Here is a 16,270-nt window from a genome sequence, read left to right as displayed (position 1 = left end):
TAAAATTTCTCTTCCCCACAGCATACAGGACCAGGACAAAAAGCTGCAAGAATTATGGAAAATTTGTAAAAGATTGCCAAAGCCTAACCTAGCTAATTTCAGGTACATTCAGAACAATTGCTACAATTTTTAGCACTACAGCTTCAATGCTAAAAAGTCTAACCTGTTTCAAGGCTAGGATGAATAATGATACGCATTTTGATCTGGTTTGTACAGTTAGGATTGTAAAGGGACATCTTGTTTTATCAAGGCACAAAGTGCCTTAGTGTCACTGTTGATGGTTCCATTCACTTTTATTAATTCCTTGAAGTGGAGTCCCGTAGAATTGTTCCCTACTCTCTAACGCCCTGGACTGATCATAGAACAGTAGTGTAACTTCTGTAGCTTCGTTCCAGTGGTGCCTTACATAAACAAACACTCACTATGTAAGGTTTCTCAACTTCTCATAGTATTCCTTTTCCTTGAGAACTTACCAAGCTCAGACACTGCACCTGGTTTCTTCCTAAGCAGCTAACCCTCTTGCTGATTTCACCCTCAGAGTGAAACACAGGGAAAACAAGTTCTCTGAGTAGTCTTAAGTGCATGACAGGAAAATGTTTACTGTAATATGGTATTTTGTCTTTATTTAATGTGCTTTCCTAGTGCATGATCATTCTAACCTCAATACTCTAATTTTTGCTGTAAATATATTAAAGTTTTTGAAGGCATGCTAGTTCTTCCATGCTTAAGATGGAAGGTAGTTTCCAACTATTAGTCACTTTCTCAGTAAACTCAATTTTCATTGATTAATGGGAAGAAAATTAGTAGCAAAGTACTAAGCATGAAATTTTAGTCCCTTTTTTACCACAGTCACCCTTAGGAGTTTCTAGAAGCTTGATTTTGAAATGTTTAATCTCTGTGTGATTCCAGTTAGCCACATCCCCTCCAATGACAGACAGCAACTATTAGCAGTCGTGTGCTAGCAGAGCATTGTATGTAGTGAACTGTTGTCACCATAACTGTTTAATGACTTGATTCATTCTTTGTAGGTATCTAATCAAATTCCTAGCAACACTTGCACAGAACAGTGACATTAACAAAATGACACCCAGCAACATTGCAATAGTGTTAGGCCCCAACTTGCTATGGGCAAAGACTGAAGGGTAAGTTGGTTCTATTACTAATTGTATCTTCAGTAAAGAATAGAAATACAGCTATAAGTGCTTACCCAAGATCTGAAAAGGCCTTAAACAAGTTGTTGAGAAATGAATTGTAAAGGGTGGGACTTCAGGAGCATGTCTGCTCTCTTCCTCCAGCGAACATTATGAATTGCACACAGACTAGTGGCATAAAGGCTGTGGAGTTTTCAGAATTTTTCCGTTCCATGCACTTTGTGGAAGTCTAGAATATTCTGGAAAAAGCCTGTGCTTGATTATTATTATTTTTTTAATGTGGCAGTAATTGTGTAGTGGCACTCGTTTAATTCACAACTTTCGGCATGCAAAATGAAGAAAACAACAGTATTTTTAGCTTCGAAAGAGGTGTCTGTATCTAAGATCACGATCTTCTGAATTTTGTCCACAGATCTCTTGCTGAAATGGCAGCAGCAACTTCTGTCCATGTGGTAGCAATTATAGAGCCAATAATTCAGCATGCAGACTGGTTCTTCCCTGAAGGTAAAGACTTGCAGCGATGGGAGGAATTCTGTCAATACTAGTTCCATGGTATTCCTACACTGTTAAATAATTAGGAATATAAAATGTTGATGCACTGCTTCTGTCTACATACATGTCTTACAAGGTTTTATCTGTCTTCATCCAGATGTGGATTTTAATGTATCTGGAGCATTTGTTGCTTTACCTGCCACTAATTCCAATCACTCCTCACAACTTGGGAGTGAGTCTGAGTCGGGGACACTGGAGAGGAAGAGGCCTGTCAGCATGGCTGTAATGGAAGGCGATTTGCTGAAGAAGGAAGGGTATGTTTAGCTCCTGTCACTTTTTTAGAGCCATTAGCACACACTGAGAACTCCCAACCACTGAGGAGGTTGTAATTTAACATGTTTCGTATTCATCTTAAAATAAAATTTAAAAATTGTGGTCAGAAGGGGAATTCTATGGAAATACTCCTAGATAACCCGTGCGTGATTTATTTCCCCTCATATTATTGCAGCCTGAGGAAGGGCCAAAGGTAACGTACTGGCATTTACTTCAAGTTATGCTCTCTGCATGATAAAAGCCAAGCAGATAATTACTGCTTCTGTTTACAATATTCCCAACTCCTAGATTTTAGGTCTCAAAATCCATTAAAAATAAAAGTACATTTGAAAGTATCTATTGCTTTAACTTTTGAATGTTCCAAGGCTTCTGTTTAAAACCACAGGCTGAAGTGGTGTTATCTGGTGCCTTCATGATAAAAGACTTCTGATTTGATGATGGTACAGTATCCCATGGCAGATGTGCTGTATTTACCCCCATACAATAACATGTAGTGCATTTGTTATCAGTTTTTCATATCAGTATTTAAGGGATGTGCTGTTCTAACTCCTTATGCAAATATTAAATTGTTACCTTGGTTTTAACTATGGTTAGACGCATGCAAATTATTTTATTTATCGCAAATGTATACTAGATTTCCCTACTGCTGTCATGTGGTGAACAGTATTGACGGTGGGGAAAAAGAGGATCAATTCAAGGTTCATTCTTTCTTGTTTTAGTGGATTTTAACCATGTCAAAAAAAATATTTCTAGAACATGCCGTGTTAGCTTTTTAAAATGGCATATGTTGGAATGACCGAGTTTATCCATAGTTAAATAAGGTAGTAGTTTCCTTTCTTTTTTTCATGCTTTTAACCATGCAAATGTATATAAGCCTTTCTTTAGTAAATAAATGTTTATCTTGAAGTCTATATGGAGACTTGAAGATACCGTTTTAAAAAGTTTGTGAAACACCTAATGCACAAAGTCTGAAGATACCCTGGTGTCTAAGGATATTTGTATATATTTACCAGTGTGGTAAAATTACTCAGCACTCAGATCTCACTTGCATCAATGTGTGTCTTCAATTTGTAATTGAATAGCCCATCCCACTGATGTTTAGTTTACCCTTCTGTGTGAATAAGTCAAGTTGTGTTGCATGTCTTAACAACAGTGGTGTTATATGGAGAAAGGTGAAGCTTTCCTTGTTGCTTTTGTGCATGCTAAGCAACATGGGTTGCTGTCTGAGTTGTAACATGCAATATTGCTCTTTGGCTTTATTTATCTGGAGTTGGCCTGCATGGTGTATGTTCACTCTCTCTTCTCTCTAGCTTTGGTGTCAAGGTTGTGGACTTCCAAGTGACTCCTCGGAGAGGTGGCACTATAACTAGAAAGCACACATCCCCAGCTTTCCAGCCACCACTTCCACCTCCTGAGGCTGGCATGCTGGCTCAGCCGGTAGCAGACCAGCACTCACAGGGTTCTGTGGCTGAAACCAGCCCAGTAAGTGCAACTTTTGCTCCCTTTGCTGGCACAGCAGAACATTTACAAAGTCAAGGAAATGAGGATGTCAGGTAAGAAGTCTGGCTTCTGTTGGCAGTGGCTTAACAGGGTGCTTCAGCAACAAACTGGTCTCTGTCAGTATAAATTAATCAACAGGGTATTACCATCCAACTTGAATATACATTCCCTTTTTGTAACGTGCTTTGAGATGTATGATAAAAAGCACCATACAAGAGATGATTATGCATCTTTCTCTTTTTAATTTGAAGTTGATTACTATAAAATCTGTCTTACAACATGAGAATTTTCAAGAAGTCTCCATCAGTATACTCAGCTGCCCTCTGTTGATTGATCTCTTCAACTCATAATCCTGGAAGTATCTGCAAAACTCAGGCTCAGTTTATTGCTGAAAGCATTAAGAAACTCAGTGGCAATACTAGAAGCCTGTAAGTCTTGTCTTGGTCATGTCTGTTAAGTGATCTAGATTCATGTCTTGTTTGCTTTTCATTAGCAAGTGTGTTAGCTAGCAAGGAACAGACCTAATCTTAACCCTTAAACAGCAAGTCAGAAGTCAATTTATCACTCTTTGGCATCAGCTTCTTTAGCACAATGGTATGTTAGATTTTCCCCACTTGACTGCTATTGAAATTCTATGCAATCATTTGCTTTTTTGCTAGTCACTATATATTTTGATCCGGAGACTAATTACAATAGATTTGCCCATTCCTTTTCACCCTCTAGGGTTAATGTAACACTTTGCTTTTGGTATTCTCCTGGTTCTTCCAAGTGAGAGCTGGTAAAACATTTTAAAGTGAAGTTTGGAGAAGGTTAGCCTTTTAGGCAACCTCCCACAAAGTAAAACAGGCCATAGGTGCCATTGCTGGATTGGTTCAGATCGGTAACTTTGTTGCACTTTACTTCACTTTTGTTCCCCAAGTGACATTCTTGCAGATCTGATCATAATGGATTAACTCTCCTAAATTAACAATGCCCAAGATCTCTAACTCTGAAAACATGAACTACACCCAAGCTATTAGCAATCAAGGACAGTACTAATGGATTCAGAAGTACAGCTGTATAGAAGGGATTGTTCTCTGCCTTTAAGAGAATGTACTGATAGTTTTTCTTACCTAAATTTATCTACACAAAAGCTTTCTTGTTTTGTGAGTGTTAATGAATTCTTCAGTGGCGTTGGATCTTGTAAAAGCCAATACCCTCTCCAAATTCAAGATTACAATCTAACAATACCAACCGGGGAGAGGAATGTACAACATGCAGGCAAAATGATCAGGCATAGAGTTTAACTTTTTTTTTTTTTTATTGTGAGGCAAGTATAGGGTGTGGGAATTGCAGGAGAAGTAAAACTGCCTATGTGTGGGAAGGAAGGACATGGATTAGGGGGAAATGCATTCCCCACAACCTGCACTCCACACAAACCATTCAACTCCTTGGTTCTCTTCCTGTCCTGTTGTCCTTATGCCCTGGTGGCTTCACTCTCCGGCCCTGCTCAATGCCTAGATCTTTATACAGATCCCCACCCCTCTGTACTTTCTCCATTTGTAGGTCCCCACTAGCCTCCTGTCTTCCTCTGAAGTACCTCAGTGGTGGTCTGTCTGGTAGAAGCAGATCCCATGGCAGCGTCTCTGCCGCTGCTCGTGGGTCATGCATGATTTAAGAAGGACGCTACTCCTTTTATGAAGCAGCCTCAACGGTGCCGCCCTAGTGGCAGCTTCAGCATGGATTTTCCAGTCCTGCCTACAGCTGCACTCAGAGCCAAGAGCATCACAGTGCTTCTCCGCTCTCTGCAGGGCCCAGTTTGATATGCTGCAGTATCTAGGTCAGAGGTTCTGTAGTGTGTCAGTGGCTCAATCAGAAGCTACTGTCACGTTCTCCAGAATCTCAGCTCTCCTTTAAAATAGTCTGTAGCTGTTACATTGCAAGGGAAATGTCCAATGTGAATAAAGCGTAACCAATGCAAAGATGTCTGAGTCTGTTGCCCCAGCAATAGCCCTGGGGTTTGGCCTATCTCAGCTCAGTGAGGTGTTAGATCAGATCGCCAGTGTTGATATCACTGGGCACGTCCGGACTGCGCACAAGGTGGTAGTGGTGGAGGGGAGTTATACCAAGATGGGTATCTCAATGTCAGTCTTGCACTATAGTTACTACCCTGACAAACTACATGCAAGTTAAAAGCTAAACTCCGGGGGGAGGGGGTGGTATCGGGTAGCTACACTGTGGTAAAATATTGCTGCTGTCTTGTCTCAAGACATTTCCCCCCAGTCAAGGAGTCACACCAAGAAGGCAGAGGAGCTCAGAACTGCCTGCACACTGAATATCTACATGATCTAATGTGAGCAGTGTCTCATTCTGGTGACTCACATGACCTTGTGTGGGCAGAGCTTAACAGAGCATCCCCATTTTTATTCCCCAATCTCACCTCTGAGTATATCAAACTAGCTGCTATTTGAGATGTCCTGCAATGCTGGGGCAACGGAGGTTATTCTGTTGTTAAAGCCACAAACACATGGTGACTTAAAGTGGGGTTAGACTATTTTTGAGAGTAATCCAAGTGTTTTCCATGAACATTCAAGTTGGGAGTCTGATGAACCAGCCTTAAATGTATTGACTCCTTTTCAACACAGAGCGAATACAGTCGGTGTTAGAACAGTAATTAATGTAAATATGTATTCCGGCGATCATGCAGGGCTGGCTATAGATTTATTTGTACTCCAGATCATTGTTTTGGTGAGACTATATCAAACGTAGTCAGCAGGACACGCTTAAGACTAAGACTTGGTCTACGCTAGAAAATTAGGCTGGTTTAATTACATCGTGTGTGAAAAATCCACACCTGTGAGCGGTATTTTAAAGCTGACCTAAGTCCCTGTGTAGACAGCGCTCTCTCCTCTTGGAGGTGGATTTACACCGTCCCTCCCATCAGCATAGGTAGTGTCTGCGCTGAAGTGCTGCCGCTGTGCCGCTCTACTGTTTCAAGTGTAGACAAGCTTGAAGTGGACAGCTGACCATAGCAGCTCTCGAGATGCACAGTCTCGTTACTTCACTTGTAACTCAGAATCCCTTCAGATACCATTTTAGTACAGGAATCTGTTTCCCATGACTCAGACACCTGTATCTGGAATTTACCTGTTTCTGGTGTAAGCCCATGAGTTTGGTGTCGTACATCTGGGGGAAGAGGTATTTCAAAAGCAACTTCTGATTCAGGTGTTTTAAATTTTCAGTACCTCAAAGCCCAGGGACACTGCAGCTTCAACTACTCCTCCGCCCGTGAGAAATGGTGGGCACTTAAGCACTATGCAGAACCAGCCACAGTCATCCAGTAGCTCTAACCAGCTTTGTGTTGGTCAACCCCAGAATGCTGCTGGTCCCAGCCCCCACACAGTGAGGCGAGGTATGTTTGGGTTCTTGTTTGCTAGATTCATTTCTTAAACAATTGTTGTGGTTAAAATATTGACCTCTCTCAGCTGAGTGCTTGCCCAAGTAGCTGTTTTCTGGGATCGCTGTCAGTTATTGCACTCCTGGTTTATTTGGATGGACCAATTCTCCACTCAAGCAAATAGTTCAACAATGTATTTTACCAAAACCTACTTAAACTTGAGTGTGCTACCATGGACAAGTCTGAAGAATACTGCGATGCTGCCAACAGTGTACAGTGGTATCACTCAGGCAGGAGTTCGCTGATTAATCATCTTTGTCTTCATTTCTTGGTAACCAATATGAAACTACAGCAGTGGTAGGCCTGGATAATTTCAACTGGAAAGCATCTGGGCATTTTAAATGATGTTACTCATTCCCTTATTTTAAGGTTTTATTTCAGCTGTACATAGTAACTAATATATTCTTATCAATGTCTCTCAAAGCTGTTAAAAAGCCTGCACCTGCACCTCCCAAACCTCCACCTGGGCAGCCAGGAAACCATGGTTCTATTGCAGCAGCTCAACTACCTTCTGTCTCTCCAAAACCACCCACAAGAAGTCCTTCTCCTCCTGGTCAACCTACAAACCCTGGGGCAGTCCAGACTTCCACCTCTTCCCAGGCTTCTGCACCTCGGAGATACTCCAGCAGCCTCTCCCCAATTCAAGCTCCTAACCACCCACCTCCACAGCCCCCAACACAGGCTACTCCTCCACTGCATCCTAAACTAAATAGTCAAGTATCTTCTCCGCCTGCTGTACCTAGTGGCGAATATGGACCTGAACAGCCATCTTGTACTCCTCCTCAGACTCCAACGCCACCTGATACGCCTCCTTTAGGAAAACACAATGCTAGCTCAGCACTATTTCCGCTGCAGTCGTCTACCCAAGAAACTTCGCAGTCTCCTTCTCCTCCTCAGACTGGTACATTACCGAGACCAAAGCCAGTACCAAAACCCCGCAACCGACCTAATGTTCCCCCACCACCTCATCCTCCTGCTTCTCATTCATCTGGAGACAGTGTTCTTACAAATCCCACTCAAACTGCTTCCAAAATAATAACTGGTAAGTGAATTCTTCTTTGTATGCTCTAGGGTACATATAATATATTTTGGGGCTGGGGAATCAAGTTAAAATATACTGATGAACCTTCTTTGGTGAAATATGAAAAGCAAGCTCAGTTAAGTTATTAACTTACTGGGTTTATTTTGTTAAAATGCTTGACCTGTATATTCTGGTATACAAAGTCTCTGCAGAGAACGGTCCAGCATTTTCCATGGAGAGAACTTTCTGTTCTTATAAGAATGAATGTGATTTACTTTTTAAATATGTTTTCCAGCCTTGACAGCAGAGCATTGTTATAGGACTCAACTTTAAATGGCTTTCCCAAGCTCTTCACATCATGGCAGCCACCATTACGTAGGCACCAGTTGCAGAAATGGCAAATATTTTGAAGTGAGAGGAGGCCTAGCCAAGGAGAACACATTAAGCACATATTCTAAGCCAAGATTTCTGAAGTGGCTAATGCCTTTGTGAGCCCTGACACAATGTTAATGGACCTGACTTTTCAGAGGGTGAAAATCAGGCCCCCATTAAGATGTTCCAAATTCGGCACCCAAAATCACTAATTGTGTTTGAACACCATGGCCTGGTATAAATATGCATCTCTGTATTGCAGCATAACATTCCATGCTACTCCAAGTATGTCCACACTGCAGTCAGAGATGCAAAGAACAGTAGCAGTGAAGCTGCAGCAGCATGGGCTGCACAAGCCCGTTTGGGGACCAGGGAATCTATTCAAACGTCTAGTCTGTGTTGCTGTGGCTTCACTGCTATTGTTCAGGCTAGTTAGACACACTTAACTTTGGGTATGTCTAGACATGCTGCAGTCACCCCTCTGATTGCAGTGTAGACAGACCCTCCTGGGGCACAAGGTGGTTATTTGCAGGCTCCCACAGGAACAGTGAGTCTGCATTTTAGAGATGATAGGTGGTAATAATGAATTTAAATCTTGACGAAAAATGTAACCATCAGTCACAAAAACCAACAAAAACATTTTGAAATGTCTTCCTGCTAAGTTGGACTTTTTTAGACACTTAAAAGGGAAAGGTGATGAACATAAAAGACTCATGCTTTTAAATCTGCTTATTTGTTAATGGTTAAAATCCTTTCCAATGACACTTCAGCTGTCTAGAATAAAGACTAATTTTGTTTGGAATGCAAACTATATTCTGTTACCTAATAGCTCTACCCCGTGATGCCTTCACAGGTGGGGAAGGTTACTGCGAATAAGGTTTGTACTGATCAAAACCCTGCAATATAGCTACAAATGCTCCTGTGCAGCTGTTTTATGTGTAGCTTTATTTTGTTCATGCGCTTTAAAATGTGTGCTTTTGTCAAATTAGCACTATCTCATTATTACACATGCCATCCAGTTCCTAACAGACATTAGGACCCATGTTTCATTTGGATATTCACTTGCAAGCTTTTTTGAAAAGAATCCTCAAAGTGTACCTCGTAAAACCATGCAAATAATTAACCCTTAAAAACGTAGCGCAGCTGTTACCAGAACTACCACTCCTGGAGTCTAAAGTGACGTATAGTGCCCCTTTTAAATGTCTGTTCCCCTCCTTGGTTAACTTTTGCCAAACTGAAGAGTTGGGAGTTAGCACAGGCAAACTTTGCCACTCCTCTTTTGTTTCTAATGCAGCTTTTACCCCAGGATTTGGATTATTTGGATTTTAACTGCTTGGAACTTACTCATCTAAAGCGCACAGTGTTCATGAACTAAACCCCAATGCAGAAAAGCTACCGGCAGCATCTCTTTGCATTCTGGCATGTTTGTACTTGCATTCTATAAGCTCTCTAGCCTCCTTAATGGTGCAACAGGTCTCTAGTCAACGACAAGCTGTCCAAAGAATAGGTTGTTTAGAAACTTGACAGTTGCCTGATGTAATGGCTTACAGGTGCTATCTGTTTGGAGGCAACAATTTATGGTGGGCTGAATAAACTGAGGCCACATATCTTCCTACTGTATTTTCCACTCCATGCATCGGATGAAGTGGGTTTTAGCCCACGAAAGCTTATGCCCAAATAAATTTTAGTCTCTAAGGTGCCACAAGTACTCCTCGTTCTTTATACCTGAGTTGATTGCCCCAGGACATGGGTATTACAGGATTTATAGACAATGCACTTACAATTAATATTGTACTGAGAAGCTTAATTGTAATTGCAATTTCTAAATGAAACTACCCCTAAACTGGCTGTCAAACTGCTGAAAAGTGAACAGCTTTAAATAGGGCTTTAATCTTTTGTCCTCTGTGAAGAGCGGGAGCGGGATGGAAGGTCAGCTACATTAATCTCTCCAGAATAACAGCAAAATTCTGTTTCCAAATTGAGCTGGGAAAATAGTGCTGAGGCTGGGATTCTTGCAGCATGCTTGCCAGTGAGTTCTTCTGGGGATAAGAGCCACCCTGACGTGTCGGGCAGGGAGGAAGGGCCGAGCTTCCTTTCCCAAATGTTGGTTTCTGCAATTTGACTTACCTCATTTTGTTTGGGCTTCGGTGTATTTTTCCATATACAGGGAGTTTCCTGCTTCATCTGAGGTAGTGGCTTTGTTGCTGGCAAACAGCTAAAAACAGTGTTATTAGTCAGGTCAATCCCGTAGGGTTATTTAGGAATAGCCAGGTCATTAGGCAAATCCCTCCTCTTTGGATAATAGCCATTCAGAATACAGGAATGTACTTATCTGTTGTAACATTGCCTCATTTGAATAATCATTTAATCACAACAGAGTACAGCAATCTGCGCAGCTGAGAGGTGTGGCTATATCAGTCACCATACAACACTCCTGCAAGTCTGTGCTGGGAAATTCCATTTGTTTAGTAAAAGAAGCCACTTAAAGCAGAACTAAAGTGTTTGATTTGATCCATATATTTCCTTAATGTATCCAGGGGCTGATTCTGCCAACTGTATCTCAAATGATGCCATTTGTACAGTGTCAGACTGGAAAAGTTTAAGGCCACAAGTACTAAAGTAATTTAATCTTTAGTGAGCAAGCTTTAGCAAACCAGCCAGATAGTGGCTGATGTAAGCAAGAGTACAAGAACTTTACTGGCATTATTACATGACTAGGGAAAAGCAGGAGTGTTTATATTATTGGCTTCTATATTACATCTAACAATACATTCAAGAAATCTCCTGGAAGTTAGGGAATTTGGAGAAAAGGCTGAATCTCAATGCTCAGGTTTACCCCTTGCAAGTCACACTAGGATAGGATCATCCACTGTTTGGAGACTAAAGAGACAATCATACAGACTATGGTGGAAGATAAAATTTCATCCTTAACCTAACACCCAACATCATACTACTTAAAAGTTACGGAGCAGTTACTCTTATTACAGGTGCACCTTAAAAGCACTTATTTTAAAGACCACTGGGCTGCTGTAGCTTTCATGAATTGGCTCCGTTGTTAAATATTTTTAACTGATCCATTTGTATATAGGCTGTCTTTTAACTTTATGCTTAGCAATAAATAGCACACTAGGGAAAACCAGATTCTCACAAGCTGAAACTATGGAACTCTGAATTAAAACTAGCAATAAATGTCTGACATTTGAACTGTAACCCCTGAAAAGCCTCAGGGTGTTTGTTATACCAACTCCTTAGTCATGCTTTAGATTTGAGTAACTCTTCAAATCTTGTTAATTTTGGTTGTAAAGTAATTAGCGCTAAATGCTAATTGAAAATTTTATTAAACAATCTAGATGTTTGACCTGCATTATTCAATGTGAACTGAAATTGGAAAGTTTAATGGTAAGGAAAAGGCATTTGATTGGCCAAAGATATTGCTAGTTCATGACTGAATGTGCACTAATGCCCACTACTAACCTGTCACCATAACGCCGCTTGCTTACATTCCGATTAATATAGCATGCAAAAAGAATGGCTCTTCTATTTTATGCTTGCCCTAAATTTAACAAATACTAAATGCATTCAAGGCTAGAATGTAGTTCGTTTTGCATCACTAATGTCTCATATCTTATTTTACTTTTTTATTTAATGGGAATCGTAACATAAATGGGTTTTATCTCTATTCTGTGTTGTATTTGAAGAAGCTGTGCCTTTTTACTATTGTTTTTCTGTTGTAGCGCAAAAAAAAAAAAATCTTACCCCATTATCCTCCTGTTAATGGTCACCCTCCCTTTTCTAGTCCATCCTTCACAATGAAGTAGTGATGAGGAGCGCTCCTGTCCCATGCCTTCCCCTGGAGGTTACGACACAGTCTAACATGATTCTGCAAAAAAATCTCTTGGAATACTAAACCACTAGTGCAAATTCAATAGTACTAAATTTGTAGAAAGTGTAAGATGCTAAGTGTGTAAATGCTTCCAAGGCCCCTGCCATTGAAAAAAAACTTTGTTCATCCCTGCAGTCTGAATTTTAAAAGGTATAAAATACTAAGATGGATTTGGAATGTCTTTAATTGTAACTTGCAGTGTTGTAAACGTATTGGTTCCAGGATATGAGAGACAAGATGGATTAGGTAATATCTTTCATTGAACCAACTTTTGTTGGTGAAAGATGCTTTCAAGCTACACAGAGCTCTTCTTCAGGTGTGGGAAAGAAGACCTATGTGTAGCTCAAAAGCTTGTCTCTCTCTCCAACAGAAGTTGGTCCAATAAAAGATATTACATCATCCACCTTGTCTCTTTACTGGCATTTGAGTCTAGTATGTAATGCTTGTGGTGATGGCAGTATAAGAAAGTGTATGAGTTACTAAGTCTTCAAAGTTCCTTTTAAAAAAAAAGTTCTTAAAATTGTAATTTCTTTATTTCAGTATTAAACAAAAATTAGTTTTGCTCTACCCTGGAAACAAGAAGAAATCTAACTTTTTTTTTAGTGGTGGTTCACCAAAATAGATCTTTGTTTACCATGCTGCTTGTTCTAAAATCTGGAAGGTTTTTATTGTACCTTTATTATCCTTATTTCTAACAGTTTAGGAGCTTTGGAATGAAGGATTAAAAAGGTACAATTTCACTTACCACTGAAATTCAGCCACTTTATGGATGGTATATGTTTTGGGTTTTTTCTCACAACACCCTAGTACAAAAATTAGAGAAGGAAATGCATAACTTACTGGTTGAATCTACATAGTGAATTTAAGTAAGATGAAAGTTATGTAAATTGGAATCCTATTACAGAAAGGGCCATGGGATCTTATGATTTCATGTGGTAAGGACCTGATTAAGCGTTCTGCAAAAAGCTATCCGCATAGGGCCTTTGCGGTATTGATTCAGGGACTCCACCTACAAAGACAGCAACATCACTGCAGTAACTTGGATTTTCCAGGCTGTTTTTTCCTACTGCCCTTGAGCAAAGATTTACATAAATTTGATTTGTTGCTAAAGTAGGGAAGGAGCAGGAATTCTCCTACTAAATTCTAATTCCACCTCTGCCACTGACAATCCCTGGGCCCAGATCTTCCATTTATGCATTTGTAAAACAAATAATACTTACCCATTGTTTCTGTTTGAGGCTTAGTGTTTGTATCTTTGAGCTCTTCAAGGGGGTTTAAAATTGCCTCTCCGAGCCAGAGGAATAAATAACTGATCTGTGTCTCGAGAAGCTGAAGTGTCTGAACACTTGGTTACTTTCCGAAACTCGGAGGTGAAAGCTTTCGTTCAAAGGGTTAGCTGTTCTTCCTGGCTTTCTGCCCTGTTCCTAACACCACCAGAACTGCAAGATTGAGATCCCCCCTGTCACTTTCTAGATGCTTCTACCAGAAAGGGCCAGAACAAAACTCTCCCGTCATTGATCAAACACAAACTACAAGATGTTCCCTACCCGGCCAGGGGAAAGAAGCTGAACCCAACCCTTTCTTGGGACCATTTATGTTGATTTTAAATAGTTTCTTCTTCTACCTGTCATAGACACCTCCCCTGGATATCATACATGTTTGTTACTTAACAAGAAAGGGGGAGATATTTGACTAATACTCTTTATAGATGCAAAATTTATTCTGGTTTCCTCCAGAGTGGGTGTCTACAGCAGAAGCTGGGAATCTTACATGGCAGTGTAATTTGACACTGAAATGTTCAGTTCTTTTTTTAGCGTGTTTCTGTCAGGCAGGTGACAATGATGGGGATGGCTGGGAGGAGCTACCCAAACCTCATTCCATTTTTCTGAAGTGGCTTGTGTGTGCATACGCAGGCCCTGAACTTGCAAAGCCTCTGTTATACTGTTGTCCTATCTGGATCTGTTCCTTTCCCTTTGTTTATAAGGAAATATGCCTGAGATCTAATGTGTGTCCAGACACTACACTTTACATTTTTCTCCTTTTTTTGTAGACTCCAATTCCAATGTTCAAGAACCACTTAGGCGCCTCTCTTCAGAGCTTCCTACAGAGTCTGCAAGCAAGGAATTGCACAACCATCTAATGCTTAATGTTGACAATGATACAGAAAGCACTGCTCTGTAAAAGAAACCAAATACTCCAAAACTTTTAAAAAAACCTTTCTGTCCACATGGAAAAGTAGCAAATCAAGACCTAACAGTGAAAAGCTTTTTTGAAGATATGGCGGAACTGTCTGAAGGCTCTACTTACATGTAAGGCAATTTAACCATACAGAAGAAGTTTAATGATCTGTGTCTTGACAGTGGTTTCAAAAATCCTGGATGGGAAGAGTTGATTACTGTGGAAATTTATGTAGGAAGCTTAATTGCTGCTAATACACCTGCGTTAGCAGAACCCCCAAAAGAATAAAAAGTAGTGCATCAGTTACTATTTAAAGTGCATGTATGGAAATAACCCAGTTAATGTCACTGTTACTTTTGTTCCTAGTTCTTAGACATTATATTCAAAAGGAGATGCCTTGCAAGAGACTTTCCCTCACTGACTTGCTGCAGACTTTTGTTAAAGTATGAACCAAAAAATGCCAGAGTGCTGGTGGTGACTGCTGGTTATCAGTCACCTGTCAAAACCGTGGATGTATTTCAGTGCCTTGAAGGACTGTCATATGGTAGAAAGAAACTTACTGTATCTTTAACCATTTTATTGCTACTTTAAGTACTGACCATTATCTGTATGTCATAGTTATGTGTATTAACCATACCTGCTTTTTATGTGAAATTCATAACTGTTTCAAGGTGAAACGGTGGAAATGTTTATGCTTTCATTTAAATTGGTTGAATTTTGAAAGAATTTTGAACATCTGTTTGGATTCATCAGTTGAGTGAGCATTTATAAAATTAAAGGATTCTCTCTCATCATTTGAAGGCCTATTTATTCCAGTATCCAAATATAACTAACTTCTCATTGCATCTTTGTGATCCATTGAAAACACACCAGGACTTCAATGCTGAGCTTTAACTGCTACTCTTTAAAGTGGCTACATCTGAGGCCTGGTGCCTATTAATTACTCAGCCAGGGAAAGTATGGCTGAGAGCTCAACTGGTGTATCTTTCATATTCTATGCAAGAGACAGAATCAAAGGACTGGAAGGGACCTCAAGGGGTCATCCAGTCCCCTGCACTCATGGCAGGACTAAGTATTATCTAGACCAGGGGTCGGCAACCTACAGCATGCGTGCTGATTTTGAGTGGCATGCAGCTCCCTGCCCACTGCTCTCCCCTGTGGGGGCAGGAGCCAGAAGTTTTGGTCCTGGGGCAGCCAAGCTTCCCCCCCTCCCCCTCTGTCCCTGTGCCAATCAGCTGATGGCCCTAGCAAGGGGGAGGGGGAAGAGCAACAACATACACACAGCTCTGTAGAGGAGGCAGAGAGGGGTGGGGAAGGGGGTGGAACAGGGCATATCCCTTCCAGCCCCTTGAATGATCCCCTCAGGGCAGGGGGCTGGGAGCACCCCATGAGCTGAGCACCCCAGCCTTCTGCCCTGCACCCCCACCCCTCTGCCCTGACCCTTGAACCCCCCCACAGCCTTCTGCCCTACACCCTCAGCCCTCTGCCCTGATCCCTGAACCTCCCACACACACACCCCAGCCCTCTGTCCTGACCCCTGAAACACCCCCCTCCCATCCCCTCCAGGTCTGGGGTCCCGGCCATAGGCCCTGCTCAGCCCACTGCCGGCCTAGGTCAACAGAACCCCAGGCTGGCAGTGAGCTGAGCAGGCTGGTGGCGTAAGATCAGCATTTTAATTTAATTTTAAATGATGCTTCTTAAACATTTTGAAAACCTTGTTTACTTTACATACAATACTTTAGTTATATAATATAGACTTATAGAAAGAGACCTTCTAAAAACGTTAAAATGTATTACTGGCACGCGAAACCTTAAATTAGAGTGAATAAATGAAGACTCGGCACACCACTTCTGAAAGGTTGCCTACCCTGATCTAAACCATCCCTGACAGGTGTTTGTTCAAC

At 41.0% G+C, this 16,270-nt stretch overlaps 1 protein-coding gene and 1 long non-coding RNA gene across 10 annotated transcripts in view; one reads left to right on the top strand and one right to left on the bottom strand.

The window, feature by feature from the left end:
* The window catches only part of ARHGAP17 (Rho GTPase activating protein 17), a 69,344-nt gene extending 54,184 nt beyond the window's left edge, over positions 1 to 15,160 (top strand). For 3 of the 9 annotated variants that reach the window (XM_054043167.1, XM_054043173.1, XM_054043171.1), the window contains exons 13-20: positions 22 to 102; positions 1,029 to 1,142; positions 1,564 to 1,655; positions 1,801 to 1,957; positions 3,287 to 3,529; positions 6,698 to 6,867; positions 7,337 to 7,954; positions 14,239 to 15,160. In XM_054043167.1, coding sequence (XP_053899142.1) covers positions 22 to 102; positions 1,029 to 1,142; positions 1,564 to 1,655; positions 1,801 to 1,957; positions 3,287 to 3,529; positions 6,698 to 6,867; positions 7,337 to 7,954; positions 14,239 to 14,369 — 1,606 coding nt within the window. In that variant the 3' untranslated portion in view covers positions 14,370 to 15,160. Of the gene's footprint in view, positions 1 to 21; positions 103 to 1,028; positions 1,143 to 1,563; positions 1,656 to 1,800; positions 1,958 to 3,286; positions 3,530 to 6,697; positions 6,868 to 7,336; positions 7,955 to 9,134; positions 9,183 to 11,655; positions 11,705 to 14,238 lie in introns of all 9 variants that reach the window. The other 6 variants (XR_008446578.1, XR_008446577.1, XM_054043169.1 and 3 more) reach the window with 6 other exon arrangements.
* LOC128844981 (uncharacterized) lies at positions 1,634 to 14,246 on the bottom strand. Its single transcript, XR_008446581.1, has 3 exons — positions 12,062 to 14,246; positions 10,433 to 10,520; positions 1,634 to 1,714 (listed from the first exon to the last, which is right to left on the bottom strand). It is a non-coding gene; the product is annotated as an uncharacterized LOC128844981 (long non-coding RNA).
* Positions 15,161 to 16,270: the final 1,110 nt, after the last annotated feature.

This window comes from Malaclemys terrapin, chromosome 10 (genome assembly GCF_027887155.1).
Source record: "Malaclemys terrapin pileata isolate rMalTer1 chromosome 10, rMalTer1.hap1, whole genome shotgun sequence".
Taxonomy (NCBI): domain Eukaryota; kingdom Metazoa; phylum Chordata; order Testudines; family Emydidae; genus Malaclemys; species Malaclemys terrapin.
The sequence above is the reverse complement of the archived record's forward strand: the minus strand, read 5'-3'. Positions and strand labels throughout refer to the sequence as shown.